The sequence below is a fragment of the Oenanthe melanoleuca genome, chromosome 13 (assembly GCF_029582105.1).
Source record: "Oenanthe melanoleuca isolate GR-GAL-2019-014 chromosome 13, OMel1.0, whole genome shotgun sequence".
NCBI classification, from domain to species: Eukaryota; Metazoa; Chordata; class Aves; order Passeriformes; family Muscicapidae; genus Oenanthe; species Oenanthe melanoleuca.
Window position 1 is genome coordinate 11,064,539 of NC_079347.1, and position 20,398 is coordinate 11,084,936.

Genomic DNA, 20,398 nt, shown 5'->3' on the forward strand with positions numbered 1-20,398 from the left:
ACTGTGAATTCATCCCAGAATTTACTAAGACCACTGGAGATGTGGAAAATATTAATGATATTTATGAGGTTTAGGTTGGATATCAAGATAAGTTTGGGCACTGGCTCCTCAAGGAATTGGTCACAGCATCAGAGTGATGCTTGACAGAGTTCAAGGAGTGTTTGGACAATTCTCTCAGGAACATGATGGGATTCTTGAGGTGCCCTGTGCAGGGCTGGGAATTGGACTTAATGTTCCTGATGGTCCCCTACAACTCAACATATTCTGTGATTCTGTGATTCCATGATCCATGTAAAATACCCTTTGGGCTAGGCTTTTCTTCCCCTGAACTGTATATAACACAAATGAACAACAATTCTTTTCTGAATCACTGTTAAAAGGAGAAAAAGAGAATAGAAAAGAGCTATGAACACAGCAAGGTTAACTGGGGAACTAACTGATGACATTAGTGGATCCAAAGATAATTAATCATTGCCCAAGTTTGGTTCTCCTATGGATTCCTCACCTCATCAGGCTTTGATAAACATTACCACATAAATCAGGCAGAATTAAATGAGCTTAGGACCAAGCTCTCCATGAGATCAGGCACTGGGAATGTGGGAGGTGGGTTTTCAGCACAGGAAGCTGTAACCCCCAGAGGAGCCCTTGGGGCTGTGCCAGCCCCTCATCAGCATTTAGCAGTGAAGCAAATGAGAAAACAGGCAGACACAAGTGAGAGAGAGCAGCAAAACAACAGGGCTGGGTTTACAGGCCCTATTTTAGCACCTTTTAAAAGGTGATTGTTGATGTAATCATAGACATTGAGGAATAGCACTGCTTCAAATCCTTGCTTATGTGCACAACTTTTCAGTAAATCCCTAAAAGTGCATTTGCTGTGGTCAGAGATTTCTCTGTAATGCTCCCAGCAGTTCTTCAAAGCAGGTGGGTCACTGACGTCCTGGCAGTGATTGCTTTGCCTCCCGCTTTTGGATACAATTTAAAGCACTCACTGGCAAACCAATGCTACAAAAATGCTCTATTTCACATATGGGGATGTTTTACTTGACTTGTTTTGAACAGGGTCCTTCCTAACCAGAAATGGTGTATCAGCTGCAGGATTTGTAAAGAAAGAGAGGGAGATTTGTCTACTCCTTGTGGATAAGTGTAGTTGCCAACACTGCCATGCTGGTCAGACCAAGGTTTTGATGTGTAATTTAGAAGAACAGATGTTTTATCTGGGAACTTGTCCAGATCTTTAAAAAAAAAAAAAAAAGTGAGAAACTCAATAGTAGACTCTTGTCAGCAGCACTATCCTTAAAAGTCCTGAAGAAATGGTGAGTGAATATCTGGATTTCTAAGACACAGCAGAGAAGCAGAGAAGGTGCATGATTATCTTTGTGACTTACACTGCAGTGATGAACTAATTGGTCGTTGCCAGTCAAATGGGCTGAACAAAGCTGCAAACCCTGGTCATGTTAATATGCCCATTATTTTCACATCAATCCTCTCTTCTCATTCTGTTCTTTTGAAAAGAGCCCAAGAGTGACATCTTTCCTTCCCATCCAGTGCACTATCAGCACCAGCAGAGACAAATGGTTTAAAGTATTATGGGACTGAGAATGCATGAGACAACTTTGAGAGATATTAACTACTGCATTTCATGCAAAACTGAACTAATAAAGACTTCTTCTCATAGCTGTCCAAACTGAAAGGGGTTTTAATCCACCCAAAATATTTCATAAGATTCTATCATTAGTACAAGGGCTATTCAGCATATAAGAAGGTACCTTCAAATTGATCTTTTTCACACTCTTCAATTACAACTCAATTTTGCCTTTTCTCTATATGTACTGTCCAATTTGTACTGTAAACGCCTTAGAGGATGTGCTGACAAAGCTCTATTATCTGTCTGAAATACCTCTCAGACATCTTCTGCCTTAACTTCTGAAGTACTAACAGCTTACTAGAAAAAATTAGTTGGTTAATGCCCATGGAGAAAGAGAAAAAAATTAACAAACTACCAAGTGGTTTTCTATCTTTCTGCTTGTGATAGGCCCTTCAAGAAAATACATACAAATAAAACACAAACAATTAACATGGACAAATAGACCAAAGGAATCCAAATGATGCTATTTTTCAAAGTTCTCTTTGGGGCTATGTCCTTTTTCCTGAATTGTACATAATAACCAAATGAAAACAAATTATTTTCAGAATCAGAATGAAAAGGAACAAGAGAATGGAAAAAAAATCTATGAACACAGCAAGGTTATTTGGGGATAGCTATACTGATACTATTGTATCAGCAGATCCAACGGGCAGAGGGCTGGAATCAGGTGATCTTTAAGGTCCCTTCCAACCCAAACCATTCCATGATTCAAGACCCAGGGCTGCCCATGAAGTGATATGGAGGGGAGGAGGAGCAGAGGAGCAGGAGAGGCCAGACTGCCCCTGGGGCATGGTCTGAGCAGCTTAAATAACACATTTCCATGCAACTCAATTTTCTACCCTGCTACTGAGCTCCTGCTGTGGATTAAAAAGCAGGCATTCCAGCAGAAAGGAAATGAAATGGGAATGGCATTGTGGTGGCACTGGTGATGTCAGAGTTTGCAACACACTATGCCTATAAAACCGCAGCTCTCCAGCCAGGCAGGCACTGGGTGAACACCCAGCACAGCTCTGTCTGGGAGGCTCAGCAATAACAAAGGTGTTGCTCTCGATTACTTTTTGCTGAGCCTACATCCTGTGTAAAGCTGCTGCAGCAAGCTGATAATGATGCATGAAATGGAAAATGCTCCTGAGCACACCCAAAGCACTGTGAATGGGCAAAACAATCACAACAGCACCTTGTTATTTGGTAATTGTTACTACATGTGCCCACACTAATTTATTCAGATTTTTCTTGCTTTTAAATAGGTTCAACTCCACCCCTTTTAATGTGTTTACTCCTGATTAACACAGTCTTTAATACGATGTACAGCAGTATTAAGCTCAGGCACAGAAAAAAACCAGAATGCTGTGGGACTAAAGATGAAAACCTTCAGGGAGTGTCACTCCACTGATTCAAATCAAGAGACAATTTGCCCTGGTTACTTGCCTGCTTGGCCTATCTACCCTCTGAGGCCAAGGTAGCTGGGTACCTGGAGAATAAAACCACTGTGGGGTTATATGTGCCACTGTCACACATCAGCAGTAGTTCTTTAAGCATTGCAAAACTTGCTGGAAATTGTTTGGAGAATTTTCAAAGTAAGTTTTCAATACTTTTCGATTCATCTCAGTCACAGTGCTACTCAAAGGTTTGCTGAAACAGCTTCAGGCAGTGGAGGAATCATAGAGAGATCACATGAAAAGCAGCCTGGTTTCTGCAAAGAAAGGATATTCACTTCCTCTGCACCATTCCTCTGAACATTTTGACTACTTTGGGGACATTAAATACTGGAAATAGCTCAGAAAGCATTTGGCTCAACACCTATGTCCATAAATCACAAGGACTACTATATAATGCAAGGATTTAAACCAAGTTTCAATCCATCCTAACTAGAATATAAACTGCATAATGCCAAAAATATCATTAGAATGTAAGCACTGCACATAGCACACTCCTAACTTCCCTCCATACTGAAAATATTGCACACACTGCTTCATGCACATTACACCATTAACTTAGTATTATCAATCAAAGACAAATTTTTCTTACAGGTAATTGAGGGGATTAGCTCCCTCAACCAGGGGACAGTGAGATAAGATGTAGTACATGGGAATCAGATCATCCTGAACTGAGTTTGGGTTAAACATTTGTTGAACTACCATACTGGCTGACAACGTTTGGGGGCCTGAGCTGTGTTACAGGCAGTTTTTATCTTCCATAGTAAATAGAGAGAGAAACTGAAGAGTAGTTTTGATTTATCACTCAAACATAATGAAAGCAAGACAATGTATTTTCCTTAAAGTGCAGACCAAGCATTCAGAGTTGGTCATTCCAGCAGTACACGATTTATTCTGTTATATGTATGTTGGCAGTGGAGGGGCTGATTCCTCCACTTTAATTCTGAGTCTTGGCTCATGCTCTGGAGACACTTAACTCTAGTTTCCCTACTGGTTCTACTAGTTCTTCTTCCAAAATAGAGTGAAGTTAGTTTCTTTTTTTTCGAACATTTGTTTATAAATTTCTCAGTTCTTGGTTGTAACATATCTCAAGCCATGATCAGTAGGCTTTTTTTCTTTTATTTGTACCTTCTCTCTGTGAAGTTCTGTGGTCTGATTTGAACATCCTGGCCTTGTAATGTATTAGATAGTTCATTTGCTCTTAATTCAGTCATTCAGCATACTGATCTGGAGATTTCTCTAGTTATGTGACTTCTCAAGCACTTGCTCTATAAAATGCCACCAACACTTTACAGCTCTTTAGCAGATTTAAGCAGAAGTTAGATTTTGTTTTTTTTAAATCTTTATTAATCTGTTAATTACTTCTAATTAAGTTACTGGAACTGTAGATATCTCTGGCACAATGTTTTCATATTTAATGCTTTCAGTTTTTAAAATATGCATAATTGCTGCTCTCTGGGGGGAGAAAATCCCTCCCAAAACTGGGAGAGACTTCTGGAATCCACACCACAGGATGCAGCATATTCTGGGTCATCTTTTAAATAGTCTCAGGTATAAATATAAAACTTCTGTTTGTCTCTATTTTTTTCTCCTAAACGGAAATTAAACTTTAACGGAATGTTGTAAAATTATGGTGCTTTTAATATGAATTTTGGAGTTTTCTCCATTTACTTCTTCTCCCACACTGGATGTCTGTGACAGACACAAAAGCCTGGGGCAAGGGGAGTTTCCTCACCTGTGCACCAGCTGCTTGCGGCTGACGCAGATCGCGGTCTCGTAGTCGTGGGTGACACACACTTTGTGTGGGCTGCACTTCACCTTCAGGCAGGGATCTTTGGATGGATCCAGGGCTGTAAAATATCAAGCATATTAAGAAGAGAAAGTGAGAAATGCACACAGAGGTCTCTCTCAGCAGGCAGAGGGCAAATGGTTAGAACGAACACGCCCACGCGTGAGTGAACAAATACTTTGATATTTTATAGCATGTGCTGCTGTTTGCAGACTGCATGTGAAATAGAGAAGATACATAGGAAGATAGATGGAGAGCTTAAAGACTGATTACTGAACAGTAATCTGAGTCTAATTTGCATTCACATTAATATTAGGCATGAGACTTTGGGATGAAGTTCTGGTTTAACACCTGTATCATGTGGTTTATTTCACAGAGAAGCTATGTTTGGATAAAATGTACTCAAATAACAAAATGACCAGTATTTTAGAAGCTAACTAATAACTGATATAATGCAGATTGGTAATAAATTTAATTTCACAGATGCTGTAAAGCAGGCATAATACTTTCAGAGATTACTTTTAATTTTTACAGCTAAGCATCCCCTGTATTTAAAATGCTTGAGTGGAAGAGCAGTAATAACAACAAAAATAATTTTGGCTTTCATACAACAACCTGCAGCACCAGCAGTGTTGTCAGAGTTGGGATTAGACAGCACAGTGAGCAAACATGTCCAGACTCTTGTCCCATTTGAAAAGTATCTATCTAAATTAATTCTTCTACAAAAGAAGGTTTCCAAAAATCAGCAATAAGACATTTTCTGCCAAGATGAATTACAAGTATTCAAAATATGGTTATGTGAACACTTCAGAAGGGAAGTGTCTGCCATACCAGTCACACAGAGAAATTTCACTTTTGTTCGAGAAATGGTTTTTAGAGCAGCTCTTTTTGGACATTTTGTTGCCATGGATTTGACTCCCTGTTCCTCTTCAATGTCTTTAAATCCCATTTTCCCTCTCCCATCCCTCCTTACATCTTGGTCCATTCTTGGAAATGGGCAACTCTTGGTTTCATTTTGGAGACAGTATAAAGCTCTTACGTGCCCTTTATGACAACCATTTCCCATTTCTACTGAATAATCAGAGAAACTTTCAAAGGAGACTATTTGAAGTGGAAGAAGTTTCAGTTTGCTATGTACCAGATTTCTCTGTGAGAAAATATATTTCCACCAAGCAGAGGATTCTTCTGTTTTGCTTCGAGTCTGAAGTGCTGCAGCTGTTCTGTGCTGGGTTAAACAGCCACAGCTACAAGATCCTGCCACATTAACACCCATTACACATTTGTGATGGGCAATTAAGCTTCACTAGTGCATATGTATTTACTGGAATGCCTTTGGTGCAAGACAGGGGGAAACTGTAAAAATAAAGCAAAAGTGTTAAAAGCTTTTTCTTTTAAACCATTAAAACTGATAGAAGAGGTGAAGTGAACAAGGAAGAAGAAAAGACCATCTGTTTCCTACACCATAAACAGTAAGGCAGCAACATTCAATGTGTTGCCATTCAGTGTGTTGCCATTAGGAAAATACATAGGCAGTGTTTGAGGAGCCAGGGTCTGTCCCACTGGAAAGACCAAAGGCTGTCAAGGCTCTTCAGGGATGTTTGCTGTTGCCTTTTGGTGTCTTTTTTAAGCCAGACAGATGAGAAGTATCCGATTCCCTGCCCTTTACATTCCCAGAACACAAACAGTGAGAGACACCTTCTTAATCCTCTTACTTCACTCTCACTGGAGACTGAGTCAAGGACTGACGCAGATCTTTGACAGGGATTTAAATGGCAAGACACAGTTTCCTGAGCTGGCTGTCCACCTGGATATTCTTAAACTGCAAACCAGTGAAACACCCTCCTTCTGCAAGGCCTTTAATGAGTGAGCAGCACTTGGAGTGTGCAGGGTCACCACAGCATCATTTCAGTGGCTGAGGCAATTCAAAGGTCATATCCACACACAGATTTAATGACCAGAACTTTTGTCACTTGCAGCTGGCCTTGCTCTGTTGCTGGAGCCCATGCACATTGTTTGCTTTTGCTGGTGAAACATCCTTGATGCAAAATGCTGCATCAACAAAAATCACTGTGCAGACTGGCTGAGAGCCCAGGGCTAAGAGCTGCCAGGAGCTCTGGGCTGCTGATGAGCACAGCCTGGCCTTGTGCTCAGTGTTCTATCAGCCAAAACCTGAGGAGTGGGGATGTAGGTTTAGCCTGGAAAGTCAATAGTAGTTTGGCATGAATAAGGAGCAAAATTTAGGTCCACATGGTCTGTGTGACAGCATGCACAGCTACAATACTTCGCATTTTTTCACAGTAGAATTTACTCTAATTGGTAAATCCATTTCAGGAACTGTTTAGGTCTTCTAAGGCAATAAACATGCATGCAGTTCTGAAATAGCATCACACTATACGTTACCAGTAAAAGTAACACAACTTTCAAATATTTTGCAATTTAAAAATTTTTTATCCAAAAAGCAAAACCAGTGTTAAATAATCATCAGGAAGGAAAGCAATGGGAAAAGATAAGGCTGGAAATTCTAGCCACTATTTCCTTACAAATCAGGCCTCAACTTTCCATACCTCAGTGACTGGCTTCTAAAATCTGAGAACAATAACAGGTCAAACAATTCCCTCCCGTGGTGGGTTCACTCACCAGCTGTGACAAAAAAGTTGTCCTCCACACACTCTAAAAACTTCCTGGACTGCCTTTTTTCTGCTGTATAAAGTTCCCAGAAGATGTCTTGTAGGTTAAAATCACCTACAACAACAAGGGGCTGGTGATGCTAAACATTTATTCAGCTGCTTGTAGAATAAGTTGTTCATCTCTTCTCCCTGGCTGGGTGGATGATAACAGACTCCCAGAAGGATGTCAGCCTTGTTGGCTTTCCCCTTAATTCTTGCCCACAGGCACTCAACTTCACTGTCACTAGTTTCAATACCCATGGCATCAAAAGCCTCCCTAATATAAAGGGCCAGTGGTGGAAAACCTCATGAACACCTCAAATGGAACACATAATAGAAGCATCATTTATTATTCATTACAAACAGTCCTTACATGCAGTTCAAAACAGTAGTTTATTAAATACAAGGCAAACTGTGGACTGGGTCAGAAGACAGGAACAAACTCCAGTGTGTGGACTGTTATTTCTTGAGTTTTTTTCCCACTTATGTAGAATCCATGATCCATAGGGACATAAAAGTTCAAAGTAGGGATTTATGTCTGCAAAGTTCCTCAGTATGTTAAATACATTTGGAAGGAACACAAGCAACACAAGCCCTAAGGAGAACTTGTAATAAGAAACAATTTCTGAAATATGCTAATCAAAGATCATGCTTTGTTAATCAGATTTCTACATGACTAGGAGCAGATGCTCCTCATTGGAAGAAGAACACACCCTTGGGAATAAGATGAAACATAACAACCATATTTGTCATTACAGTTCTTTTTGTCCTAAAGCAATGAGTATGAACTCTTTGAAAATGAAGAGCTAAAAGTACAAATAAATAAATAAAGTGAGAAGAAGATGTTACTTTGTCAGCTTGAAAGGAAAGCTACAGTCATCCCTCCTCTATGTCAGGCAGTCTGCACTCAGCTCTGGCTGCACAGTAATAACAAAAATACCTTAAGCCTGGCTTTGAGAGGTGAACATTTTTCCACTTTTCATTTAGGCTGAGTCTGAAGGTGAAACTGATATGATTAATTACTTTAGAGTGCTGAGCATTCATTCAACATTTATATAGGGAGATATGTATCCAGCCAGTACTGGAATTAAATGTTTCACTTGGACAAAAATTCTTTGATGAAAACCTACGTAAGTCACCTTCCCTATCATTTTTTGAACCCAGGCTCCATGGTTTCCTGTCCTGAGTATTTCCCATGGATACTGGGTCTCCAAGGGAAGGATCCATCCCAGGAGGCAGCTGACTAAAATATAGTACTGGACATCTCAGTATAATCATTTTCTGAATATTTTTATCTTGGAAAAAATTAAGAAATAAAAAAAAAAATTAATCTTGGCACATGAATCTCACTCTTCGTCACTTCAAACCCAGAGATTTCTGTTGTTGACATTTGCTTTCTGGGAAGTTGTCCTGGTACTCAGAGCGAGAAGTCTCTTCTCAAATTGACAGTGCAAGGGGAGAAATAAATAAAGGTGCAGAATTCTTGTCCTTTAGCCTTCCTTTTTTGGTGTTTTTTTTTTTTTTTTTTTTTTTTTTTTTTTGTCTAATCTCAGAGAGATACCAAAATAATTGGTAGATGATAAACAGCAGGGATTGCAGGATTGCATCAGCCACCTAAAAATGATATGGTGACATTGCTTTCCAATACCAAAGGCGTATAAACACCAACTGCATCCCCAATCTCTTTCTGTCCCAGCTTCTCACAGCAGACCAGAGAACTTTTCCTTATGGATTGAACACATTTTCCCTCTCCCCTCCTTGCAGCATTCACCAGAGCTGTGGATTTGCAATATAAATCAGTGTTGGACAAAGACCTACCAACAGTGCTTGAGCTACTTTTCTATTACACTTCACATTTTTATTTATTACCACAATAAAAAAAAAGACCTATGACTTGCAAGGAAATCTTAGTTCAGTCAATGGCAGTAGAGGGGAAGTTGGTCTGTGAGGATGGAGCTCCATATGTTGTGCTGGTGGGTCACCGTGTTAATCACAACAGAGTGAATTTGCTTTTCACACATTTGACTTTAAAAGGCTGATAACAAATAAATACTTTCAGTGTCTCACAGCAACGGATCTTTAATCCTGCAGAAACTACAACTAGTTCACAACAAGATTTATGAGCTTGATTCTGTTTTTATGACCATTCCTTAGGGGGAAGAGAATATTTTCAAAACATAGCTGTTTAGTGAAGCTGAAATGAACTGCACAATCAAAAAGAGACGGTGTTATGTAAATATGGAGGGGTTTGTTTTTAAAATTGCCTGCCAATAAGTAGTATGATCACTCAGTGACAAAATAGTCCTGCATAATGCAATGTCAAGAGCAGCTGCTTTTATGCAATCCCCTTGGAACTGTTCTGGCTATATAAGAAAGGAACACCTGCTGGGAGAGGTAGGATGAAATGGAAAACGAGACCTGCTGTCTTCAAGGCAAAGATCCTAGTGTGTATTTTAATACAAAAGAGATTGATCATAAAACTAAGTCAATTAAATGATGCATTACATTATATGCATGCATTTCAATATCATTATGTGTTACTATACTCCACAAGCAGGTGAGATGAAAGCACAGCTCCTGGCTGTAGAGGCCAGGAAATAGGCAGGGAAGGGAAAGGAGGAATGGGAAAGCTGCACACATGAGCAGGTCTGGGCAGGCAGTGACTCTTCCTCCCCACTCAGCACGAAGCTCAAATGTCATCTAATGCCATCCTTCAGATCTAGGAGGAAAGGTTGCAAACCAGCACTGTGTGTCCACTTCCAGCAGAGTGATGACCAAAGAGAAAGTGACTGAGGCAGCTGAGTAGTGCCTTGGTGGAATTTTACTCTATGCTTCCATGAAAACCATCACAGAGCAAGTATGAAGGAGCCATTAAGTCAGCTAAAACATGTTAATAAAAATTCCTACAAGCTGCTCTTTATTTTTGGTAGGAAAGGACATGTTTTTAACACATGCTGGCTAAGACCAGCCTTGATTTAAGATTTTGGTTATTTGAAGTACACCACAGCTTGCCCATCAGTTAGAGCTTCATCAGCTTTATGATGAATTTATTCTATTTTTTCTAAGGTGATCATGGTAATACAGATTAACTTAAAGAGCACTTCTTTGTGAAGGCATGGTAAGTTTCCAGTACTCTAGTGGTAAACTTGAAGCCATCCATGTGCTGTGGTTAGACTGGCACTGTGACTCCATCCAAGTGCAATGGGACTGCTCCATCCCCCTTGGATGGACAAGATTTTCCAGGAAGCCTTGATGGAATTCCAGGCTTTTACACCCATTCAGAAAACTTTGCTCTTTGTTGGAGCTGAGTGTAATTAATTCTCAGAGTTGATACTGTTAATAATACTGGTCTTGCAAAGTGTTATTTAACAATAGATTACAAGACTCACCCAACTATATAAATGTAAATAACACCAATGGTTTTATTCTGCTTCTGCAAATCTTGGCATAAATTATTCACCTTCATTAGTGAGAAAACTTGTGTTAGCCCACCCCCAGGTTTAAGAGAGAACACATCCTTCAACCACCAGCTCTGATATTTAAGTCTCTCTCTCCTCAGAGCAGTTTGGATACAGAAATCAATTCAGCTGAAAATTAATTACTGAATGTTTCAAACATGTATGTGAATTATTTTCAATAAATGGAATTTCCCAAGGCAGTTAGGCAGTAACATCTCAAACTGTCAGCATTTGCTCCATTCCTGTACAGCTTTGTTTTGGAGCACTCTAACATCTGGGTGGCTGAAGATGCTGATACAGTGCACAGAAACATCTATTTCAATTTTTACAGGCACTTTAAAAATCGCTTTTTATAACTGACATATAATTGCTTTTGACATTGCTGAGGGCCATCCAAGGCAGAAGATGCTTCAAAGGACTCTGCAGATTTCCTCTCTGAAGCAAAGGATAAGAACCCTTGGTATTTAAATTAAATTTTTTGACGAATGTACAGAAATCTAGTGCAGTGAAAAAAAAAAAAAAAAAAAGCAAAGAAAAGAGAAATAGGACAGGACTGGAAGTTAGGAAATGTGCTTCCACTGATGGGTGTGATAATCAGTGACATCCCTCAGGGCAGGTGCCCTTTTAACAAACAGCCCTCCTGCTCTCAGGGTAAAGGTTTCCCCACCTCAAGGATGGCTCACTGCCATCAGTTCACCGGAGAACAATCCTGCACCAGAGCTGCCCTCAGCTCCAAGCACTCCCACTGTGGGATAACTCCTGCAGATCCCAGAGAGCTGCAGCCAAAACAGACTTACAAAAGGCCCCTGACAGAAAGATCCTGGTCAGATGCTACATTGGATTGTTGATTCCAGGAAGCAGAGGGGTATAAAAATCACCCCATTCTCTGGGGTTCAGAGGGCTTTGCCATATGTTCAATGCCAGCAGCTCCACAGCTGCTAGCTCAGCGTTCCCAAAACCCCCAGGTGGTCCAGCTTCAAACTTCCTGGGATGGAAGTGAGAGCTCCAAACACTGCTGTAATCTTTAGCTGGTGGAACGGGAGGACGTGCTGGAACTTCTGTGTCTGCCTTGCAGGGAGGGCCCAGAACTGAACTCTCTGTTCCTTTCCAAGTGCCTGAAAGATTTTATTCTCTTTGCTGCAAGGAATATACTGAAAATAAAAACTAGAAAGATTTAATAATGTCAAAGCCATACAAAAGACTCTGTACCATCATAAATAAATGAAAATGCAGAAAGTAAATTAAATTTAACTTTGAGATATCTGAGTGCTTCGACTTAACAATCCCATGGTAAGTTTGAAACACTGGATATAATTTTCCTTGTGAACTGACATAGATTATTTCTGCTTTCTGTTATGCTGCAGTGATTATAATTTATTTAGTGGGATTTCATTTAATACAAATTATTTTACCTCAAGGCCAATGAAAACAAACCAGGTTATACCTTCTTCAAAAAATAATGTTTGAAATTATTCATGCATAATTAAAGATATACAATTTCTATTTCAGATTAACACAAACATACATTTTAACATGCTCACAGAGAAGTTGCATTGTATGTTGTGAAACACTTCTGTAATACTTCAGAAGTTGTTGGAATTTATATTTTAACTGAGGTAGTAATATAATGGGTAAAAAAAAAAACTGCTGTGATTTAAGTCAGATAGCTAATTCATAAGATACTGAACCCTCTTCCACCTCTGATTAAAAGCTATAATGAAGTTTAATACTGTGAACTATGATTAGGGAAAAAATTGAAAGAATGTAGAACTCCAGTGTATTTTTCACAAAGGAAAATATTTAACCAACCAGATTTTATTATTCAAGATATTTTTTGTCATTAAATCTCATTTCAAAACATGAACAATGTGCACATCTTTTAATGCTTATTTTTAGAGGTAATGCAGAAGAAAAACTGCATCACTTTTAATACTGATTCCACCAGCAAATACTAAAAAATAAGGACCAAACTGGTTTTACAGATCAGTATTTCAGTATGCATAATTACCACTCTTTTCTAACACAGCACTGTAGAGAGCTAAGCAAGCAATAAAAATTTTGGGGCAAGAATTCTCTGAAAGGCAAAGCTCTATTTGTGGACAGACTGAATGTCAATGTTGTTACAGTCACAGCAATTCTCAGCCAGGCTGCTGCCTATCTACACACGCCTGTATTTAAATGTGAAATGAGGTAAGACATTCTGCTCTGGAAATAAGAAAAACTCTACTTTTTCCAAGAAGTTCCTATGCTTATTTTCTAGGATAAATGAAACAGAATTTGGCTCCAAATATTGCTAGCTATTGCGTATAAAATTTATAAGCTTGTCCCAGGAAGGGTTCAGGGCCAGGCTGGATGGGGCTTGGAGCAGGCTGGTGTAGATGAAGGTGTCCTTGCATATGGCAGGGGACTGGAACTGGATGATATCTAAGGTCTCTTCCATCCAAAACATTCTCTGCTTCTGTGATTTTCTACTTAATGAATAAGCTAGAACACTGATAACATTCTTTGAAACAATATGTCAGGGAAGAATTCCCAAATTTGCACTTTTTCTTAGTGTTAGCACCTTAGTGCACAGGCAGTGGCTGTCCTAGTCAAGAAGCCAGAAAGGAAAGGACACCCTTACATTGTCTTCTTGTTCTCTCACTGCCTTTTATATCCCTTGGGATAAGTGAGTTTGTCACTCTGTGCCTCAGTATCCTTTTCAGCATTTAAAATAGAGATAGCAAAACTCAGTGTCTAGAAATCAGCCTGGGACTCTTGGAAGGCATCACAGAACACAAGCAAAGCAGCCAGAGAATGACTTGTAAGGGAATGGTTTCAGAACAGCCAAACTCTGCAGAACCAAGAGTTGTTTATGTTCATTTATGTCAGCCTGATTGTCTCCATGGAAACGTGGGAAAAACACTCCATCTTCTCCATCAGCAGATTTGTTTCCATATTACATTAGTTTTAGTGTGCACTGAGCCAAACAAATACTAAAATAAAAGGCTCTTGAAAGAGTGATTTAATTATGAAAAGAGCAGTTTCAGTACTATCATGTACTGCCAAAGGTGATACCACTGTGGAAAACCTTGCAAGATGGGCAGTGTTTCCTGAAACACCTCTGGATTAGGGATGAAATGGAAAAATCACAGATTTGTATGTTTACAGGTAAAGAATTCATTTTAAGAAGAAACCACAAGAATTACTAAGTTAAAGGGATTTTAGCCATGAAACCAAATCAAAACTACCCTGAATGAATGAGTGCTGCTTCTGCTGCTGCTGCACATGGCTTGTACTTAATCTAGAAACAGGAAACACATCAGAAGTGTAAATTGGCTGGGGCTGACTGGTGTAATAGATTGTTGCCTAATGGAATTTTCATTGCTTCTGAGAGAAATTACCTAAGCAGGAAAAGATGAAGCTTCTCTATGGATAATCAATTAGTCATTTAATTGATATCTGGAAAAGGTTTAAATGGGAAATAAATGAAAGGACAAATACCCAGCCTGCCTGGTTCTAAAGTATAGTGAATCTAAATACAGCAAAGAGAATTCCTTCTTCAAGCATGAGTTTAACAGAAACAAGTTCTGGGAAAACCAATATCTGATACCATTCCTCACTCCAAAGTGCAAGAGAGAAACTCTAGTGTGAAACAAATATAAATGAAAATTCCGAAATTACAAAATAATTTTGTAAAAATTAACTCCACTCTGCTGGAATTGATCAGTAATTGCTGGAATTGTGTTACAAGTAGAAATTTTGAGACTGGGAGTCTCTAAACAATAGGAGATCAGTGACTTTCTGCACAGAATAAGATGAAAAGGTAAAATTAGCAGGTAACCTCAGGAGTGGAAAAAGCAGATTGTCAAATGGGCTGGAAGACAGAAAGTGGTCACAAGGAAGAACATTACATTGCAGTTTAGAAGTGTCAAGTGGAATGACAGCAACAAAAAGATGAAGTCACAGGACTTGTACCACACTGCAGAATTTATGTACAGAAGGAAAAAAAGCCAAAATTGGGTTCTTTCTACAGTATTTTTTCCCCTACAATTTAGTTGCTGGCATCTCATAATCCAGTATTTAATTAATACAACCTGAAGTTCCTATCTTGGTTTTGAGACCTCAAAATTAATTTTTAACAACAAAAGATCACCTCCAGAGAGCTGCTGCTAATCAAAGTTGTCTTTATATAGTTCTCTGACAAATGCTACAGTTCTTGTCTCATTAATGCATTGCAGGGCATCTTGATATATAAGTGATAATGATTTTGAAACATGCAAACCCAATGTTTAGAAGGCTTTCAAGGAATTCATAGTTTAATTAAAATGCTTTGTTTCTCAAAAAAAAGGCATTGATGAAGATATCATCTGACAGATGATAAATACTTTTTCTCTTGCCAATATTTAGCTAAAATAATTCTGAAAGAAGATCCTTTTATGAAGAATTAAAGTTTGAACAGTTCCTCTCTCGAGCAACTGTGTGGAATAACTAAAATGTTGTTTTGTCCTTTTGCTACAGAGAAAGAGCTGAAGCTGCCTCAGGCAATACAACAGCAAACTCTGTAACCTTGCACTCAGCATGGTAGCTAAAATTGACTTCTACAACAGAGGAACAACTGTTCATAAGAGAATTGCTTGATTTCTGGAACACCTAGGCAAGAAATGCCTTGGAAAAGGATAAGCTCCCTGAGTTATGAAGTCAGACTGAATTATTCAGGGTTCTTGATGTACATGTTATTTTTTTATTAGAACAAAGATAAAACAAAGTTCTAATAAGCGGTATGTATCAGAAAAACTGAATAATTCAAACATAGAGTAACAATGGAAATGGAAACTAGGGTTTACTGTCTTTCAGGGAACATATATTATATAATATTTCCAGAGTCAACTTGTCTGATCTATCTCTAGACTTATCTGGAGGCCTTGCCCCAAATACTTTTCTGATTCCAAACAAGATCCTTGTGGAGAAATGACAATCAGAAACAGAACTAGCACAACTGTGACCTTAGTATTAAGGAGATTAAAAATTTACATTTATATAAATTTTCTATGATGTTGAAAAAACATAAATTTTGTTGCAGTGCAATTTATCCATTCCCCTGCTTCTTTTCAGAATATATTTCTATTTGCTTTTAATCAGTAAATTTGCCATTTTAATACATCACTACAGAGAGGTCTTCTGTACTTCCAGAAGAAGTTGGAGCAAGGTGTTCAGTAAGAAAGACTCTCAATAAGGACATATCTCATATCTCTGCTCCTTTCTGATTCCTCTTCCCTACTCCAGAGAGTTTGCAATAAGCCCCTGTGATATTTGGGCTGACACTGAACTGGAAAATGACTTTTGCTTGATTTTGCCATAGTCAAACATTAAAATCTGTTCAGAGAAAATGTGTTTGTCTGACATGAATACTGAATTTGCATTTATAATTTGGGTAAGATCATTTTCCAGCTGATTTCACAGCACTTTCCAGGATATAGATGCTGACAGAAAGCCTAACTCAAAATTTTTATCCACTCGAAGTCACATCAGAGCAAAGACTGAAGACAATCTGAGCATGCCAGGAGGGCAGAAGGGAAAAAAGAACCAGAGCTTCATGCTCAGTGCTCTGACCCTTTTTCAATACTTGGGATATTAAAGTAACTTTCCTGAGATCCAGAGGTGGGGAGCAGCTGTACAAAGTAATAAGCCTGAGCAGCAGTTAAGTTCCAGTCCAATGGACTCCATCACAAGGAACACTGGCACATCAGCTTCAGCTGCTGCCACAGAGGCAGCCTCAGTGTTGGGTGCCATTAAGTTCATCAACAACAGAGTAAAAATGTAATTCTGCCCTTGTAATTCTCTTGAGAGCCTTTATGTTATACATCACAATTTGGAGGCAGGGAGTCAGCATTTCTGTTCAGGGTATTTAGTTCAGATACTCACTTTAACCATCCCTTGCTTAGACAGTACATATGGATAAAAAAAAAAAAAGTAAAGACATTGAGAAAATATAATTAAAAGAAATATCAGTATTTTAGTGTATTATTCCATGTGCATGCCTGGTATAAATGAGTTATGAAGAACTATCACAAAAACTCAGATTAACTACAGTAAGAGCCTTTGTACTAATATGCAGGACCTAATGAGGGAATTCCTTTCTCTCTATCTCACACAGTATCAATTTCATGCCCTATAGATTTTTAAATGGCCCACAAATCTTCGTGATTTGTTTTTTTCTTCCCTAAAGGAAGACTACCATAGGAGGTTTTTTAATGTGAGTTGAACAGACAATAACAGTCAAGATATTTATTAGGCAAAATGGGCATTTTGAACACAGCAGATTCTATGTGGGACATTGCCATTAGTGAGTGTGTAGCCCTTGCTACTGGTCCCAGTCTGCTGAACTGGATGATGGAACACTGACATTAATATACAGATTGATTTTTTTCAAGGGCTTGGCAAACACTTCAAAACAGCAGGTGTCAAACTGGCAATGTCATTGTTTCCAAAGAAATATCCTTCTTTCCTCCTTCCAGTGGATTGTTTCAGTGGCTCCTCCTTAAAGTTTCCTATCAAGCTAATTAATTTAGCAGTCTCCCAGGCTGCAGGATGATTTGAAACTCAGCATGTTCTCCTACTGATAATTTGCTAGCATGTCTAAATTTCACATCACTTAACTATGTTTTCAGGTCGATTTCTGGATCATTTGGCTTTAGAATGAAGCAGGACAAAGCCAAAAGGCTCAGCTAAAAGGCTGGGAAATCAAATAGATGAAGAGGAAGCTTGGCAGGCTCATGATACAAACACAGAGAAGTGAAGTGTATTTTTTACAGACAGTGGACTGTCAAGTTTTTGTAGTGAAATAAAATAAATTTATAGTTGCTTCTTTCTGTGAGTAATCTGAAATAAGGTATTCATCCTGCTTAAAATCCCAGAGTGTTACAGCTGGAGTGCTGATACTTTAAAATGCTGTTTATCCACAACTTCCTCTGCTGGCATTCAATGACACTTAAAAATTGCTATAGAAATGTCATCATCCATGAAGAGCTATTACCTGCATGGGAAGTACTAAATGCCTCCATCAGAGAATGTGCAAATTTGCCAATGGCCATATTTTTACAGATAATTATCTTTTAATGATGAAACACCAGACATTATCATAGACCAGTGGAAGCTTTGCCTTCTTTGGGATGAGGATTTCACTTTCTGCTTTCAAATGGGCTTTGCTAAATGACTCATAAGATAGAACTAACAGGAAAGTAAGGAAATACTTATCTACACAGTAGCCTTGGTCACTGAGAGGATTAAAAGACTTTATTGTACGGCTGACACATTTGAGAAAAAAACGCACACCAGAAAGTAACAAATGAAAATACAACAACAGTAGACACAAACATTCTTGCCACCATAAAAGAGCTGATAGCTGAGCAGTTCATATCACTGCTCTCACTATGTTTTAAAAGAAAAAAACCAAACCAAACAGTAGGGACAGGTTGGGTCAATGACCCCATCTCTGCATGCTGTTAAGGTGCCAATATCTTTGTCTCTCATGCTTGACAGAGCTGTCAAAACGAGGAGACTGGAACAGCTATAATCTTTCATTCTCCTGTAATGAATAATTCACATCTCTGTTATTTGCTTGAACTGCTGAATGCTGGGCCTTACAACCAGATAATTAAGTCATAAAGAACAGGGGGTTTGTTGCATGCTTCACTTACCAATTTCCCCAAATTTATATAAAGAAGATGACATGCATTCATACACGTGTATAAACACGAGCAATGTAGGAAGAAGAAATCAGAATCACGACTGCTAACATCTAGATAATGCACATAGCTCCTAAATGGTGTCCAACACCACAGCTGAGGATTTGCCATATAACACACCATTACACTGTCTGAAATGATCCCACATGGAGATGAAGAAACCCACAACTGATCACACTGTCTATCAGAACAGAAGCTTTGGGCCCTCCCCAAATCAGCTGAAAGTCACTTTATCACATTAGATTACACATTTAATTAGAGTTACATTATCCTTCAACACCTAAGAGCATCTAGACTCCTTCTACTACTTCCTTGAGATTAATTGTGCCTATTATCAACTATCCTAGGTCAGATTGTAAGAATATGCAAATGCACAGCACAGCCTCAGATTTAGTGGGGAAAGACATAAAATCCTTAACAGAGTATTGCTACCCATTAATGACATCTCAAGCTGTGTCCACACTCCCATGTCAAGTTTCTTCCTCTCTAGCACTAAGAATTTTCTGAATCCAGTATAAAACCAAGTCATACTGCTTGTTGATTTATTAGAAAGGATATAGTGCATTCAGAATTTTGGTAACATTTGAAAGAAGTATCCCAGCTAAAATTTGTACATTGCAGAGAGAGGGAATAGGGCATGAGGCCACCTGTCTTCTGCCTGAAACTGGTAAAGGCTTTCATGGGGGAACACTGGGGACCTGGCTTAAGTGGCCTGGCAAGAGAAGGAAACAAATGAGAAACAGTTAATGAAGCAGAATGTGAGCAAGCACCAACCAGTGTGATGACTCTGAAATAAAGATATGTGCTCTTCTTGTAGGAATTACAGACTCCTGAGGCAAATCTTTGGCAGAGAACTCCTACATGAACAGCCCCCAGGGAGCACTTAATGTTATATGAAGAACAGAAGGCTTCATGTACCAGTAACTGTGCATTTTCCAGTGGAAAAAAAACCCAGACCTAAAAAATATCAATTAGCTAATGCTCTTGGAAATGCCTGAGAGAAAGAGAAGTACCAAGAGACAGAAATACCAGAGATTCTTTCTGACTTTTATGTCTTCTATGAGCTCACTGACCCCACTCCTATCTCTAGCACACACATTACTTGAGAGTTTGCAAAGGTAACTGAAGTACCCCATAAATGCTGTTTCTCAGCACGTCAGTATGTTTTGGTACTTTAACCACAGGTTGTCTGCTTGATGACATAAAATAATCCTAATTTTCCCCTCTAGAGTTTTGCCCAGATCTCATTTGCTAATTCAGCTTGCAGCCAGCATTTAATTTAACTCTAGGCTTTGCTTTGCTTCCTCTGCTTTGAGGAAAGGCTTTCTCATCTTGAAACAACTCAGAGAATTCATTATCCAATTAACTTTTTTGAAAATCTAGTTGTTCCCAATTTTGCCAGTTGGAGTAAATGCTAAATTTACTTACCAAGACAGTCTTTTATTATAACTTGACATCCTATCACATCAGCACAGCCTTGAAATATTGACCTGTGAAACTCTGCTGACATTTAATTGGGGTGGGTGTAGTGGGTGTGTGTGTGTGAGCAGAATTTCATTAATTAGCACCCAGCAAGTTACTTTTCCAAGAGGGAACAAATACAAATTATACTACATTTCCTAGTTGGCCCTGCAAAGAGTACAAAGGCAAGAAACAATCTCTATCTCAGTATGACTT

At 38.8% G+C, this 20,398-nt stretch overlaps 1 protein-coding gene across 1 annotated transcript in view; it reads right to left on the minus strand.

Annotated features, from left to right (window-relative positions):
• The window catches only part of SPOCK1 (SPARC (osteonectin), cwcv and kazal like domains proteoglycan 1), a 264,257-nt gene that overhangs the window by 108,636 nt on the left and 135,223 nt on the right, over positions 1-20,398 (minus strand). The window contains exon 4 of the mRNA XM_056502504.1: positions 4,817-4,931. Within this exon, the coding sequence (XP_056358479.1) occupies positions 4,817-4,931 (115 nt within the window). The remainder of the gene's footprint in view (positions 1-4,816; positions 4,932-20,398) is intronic.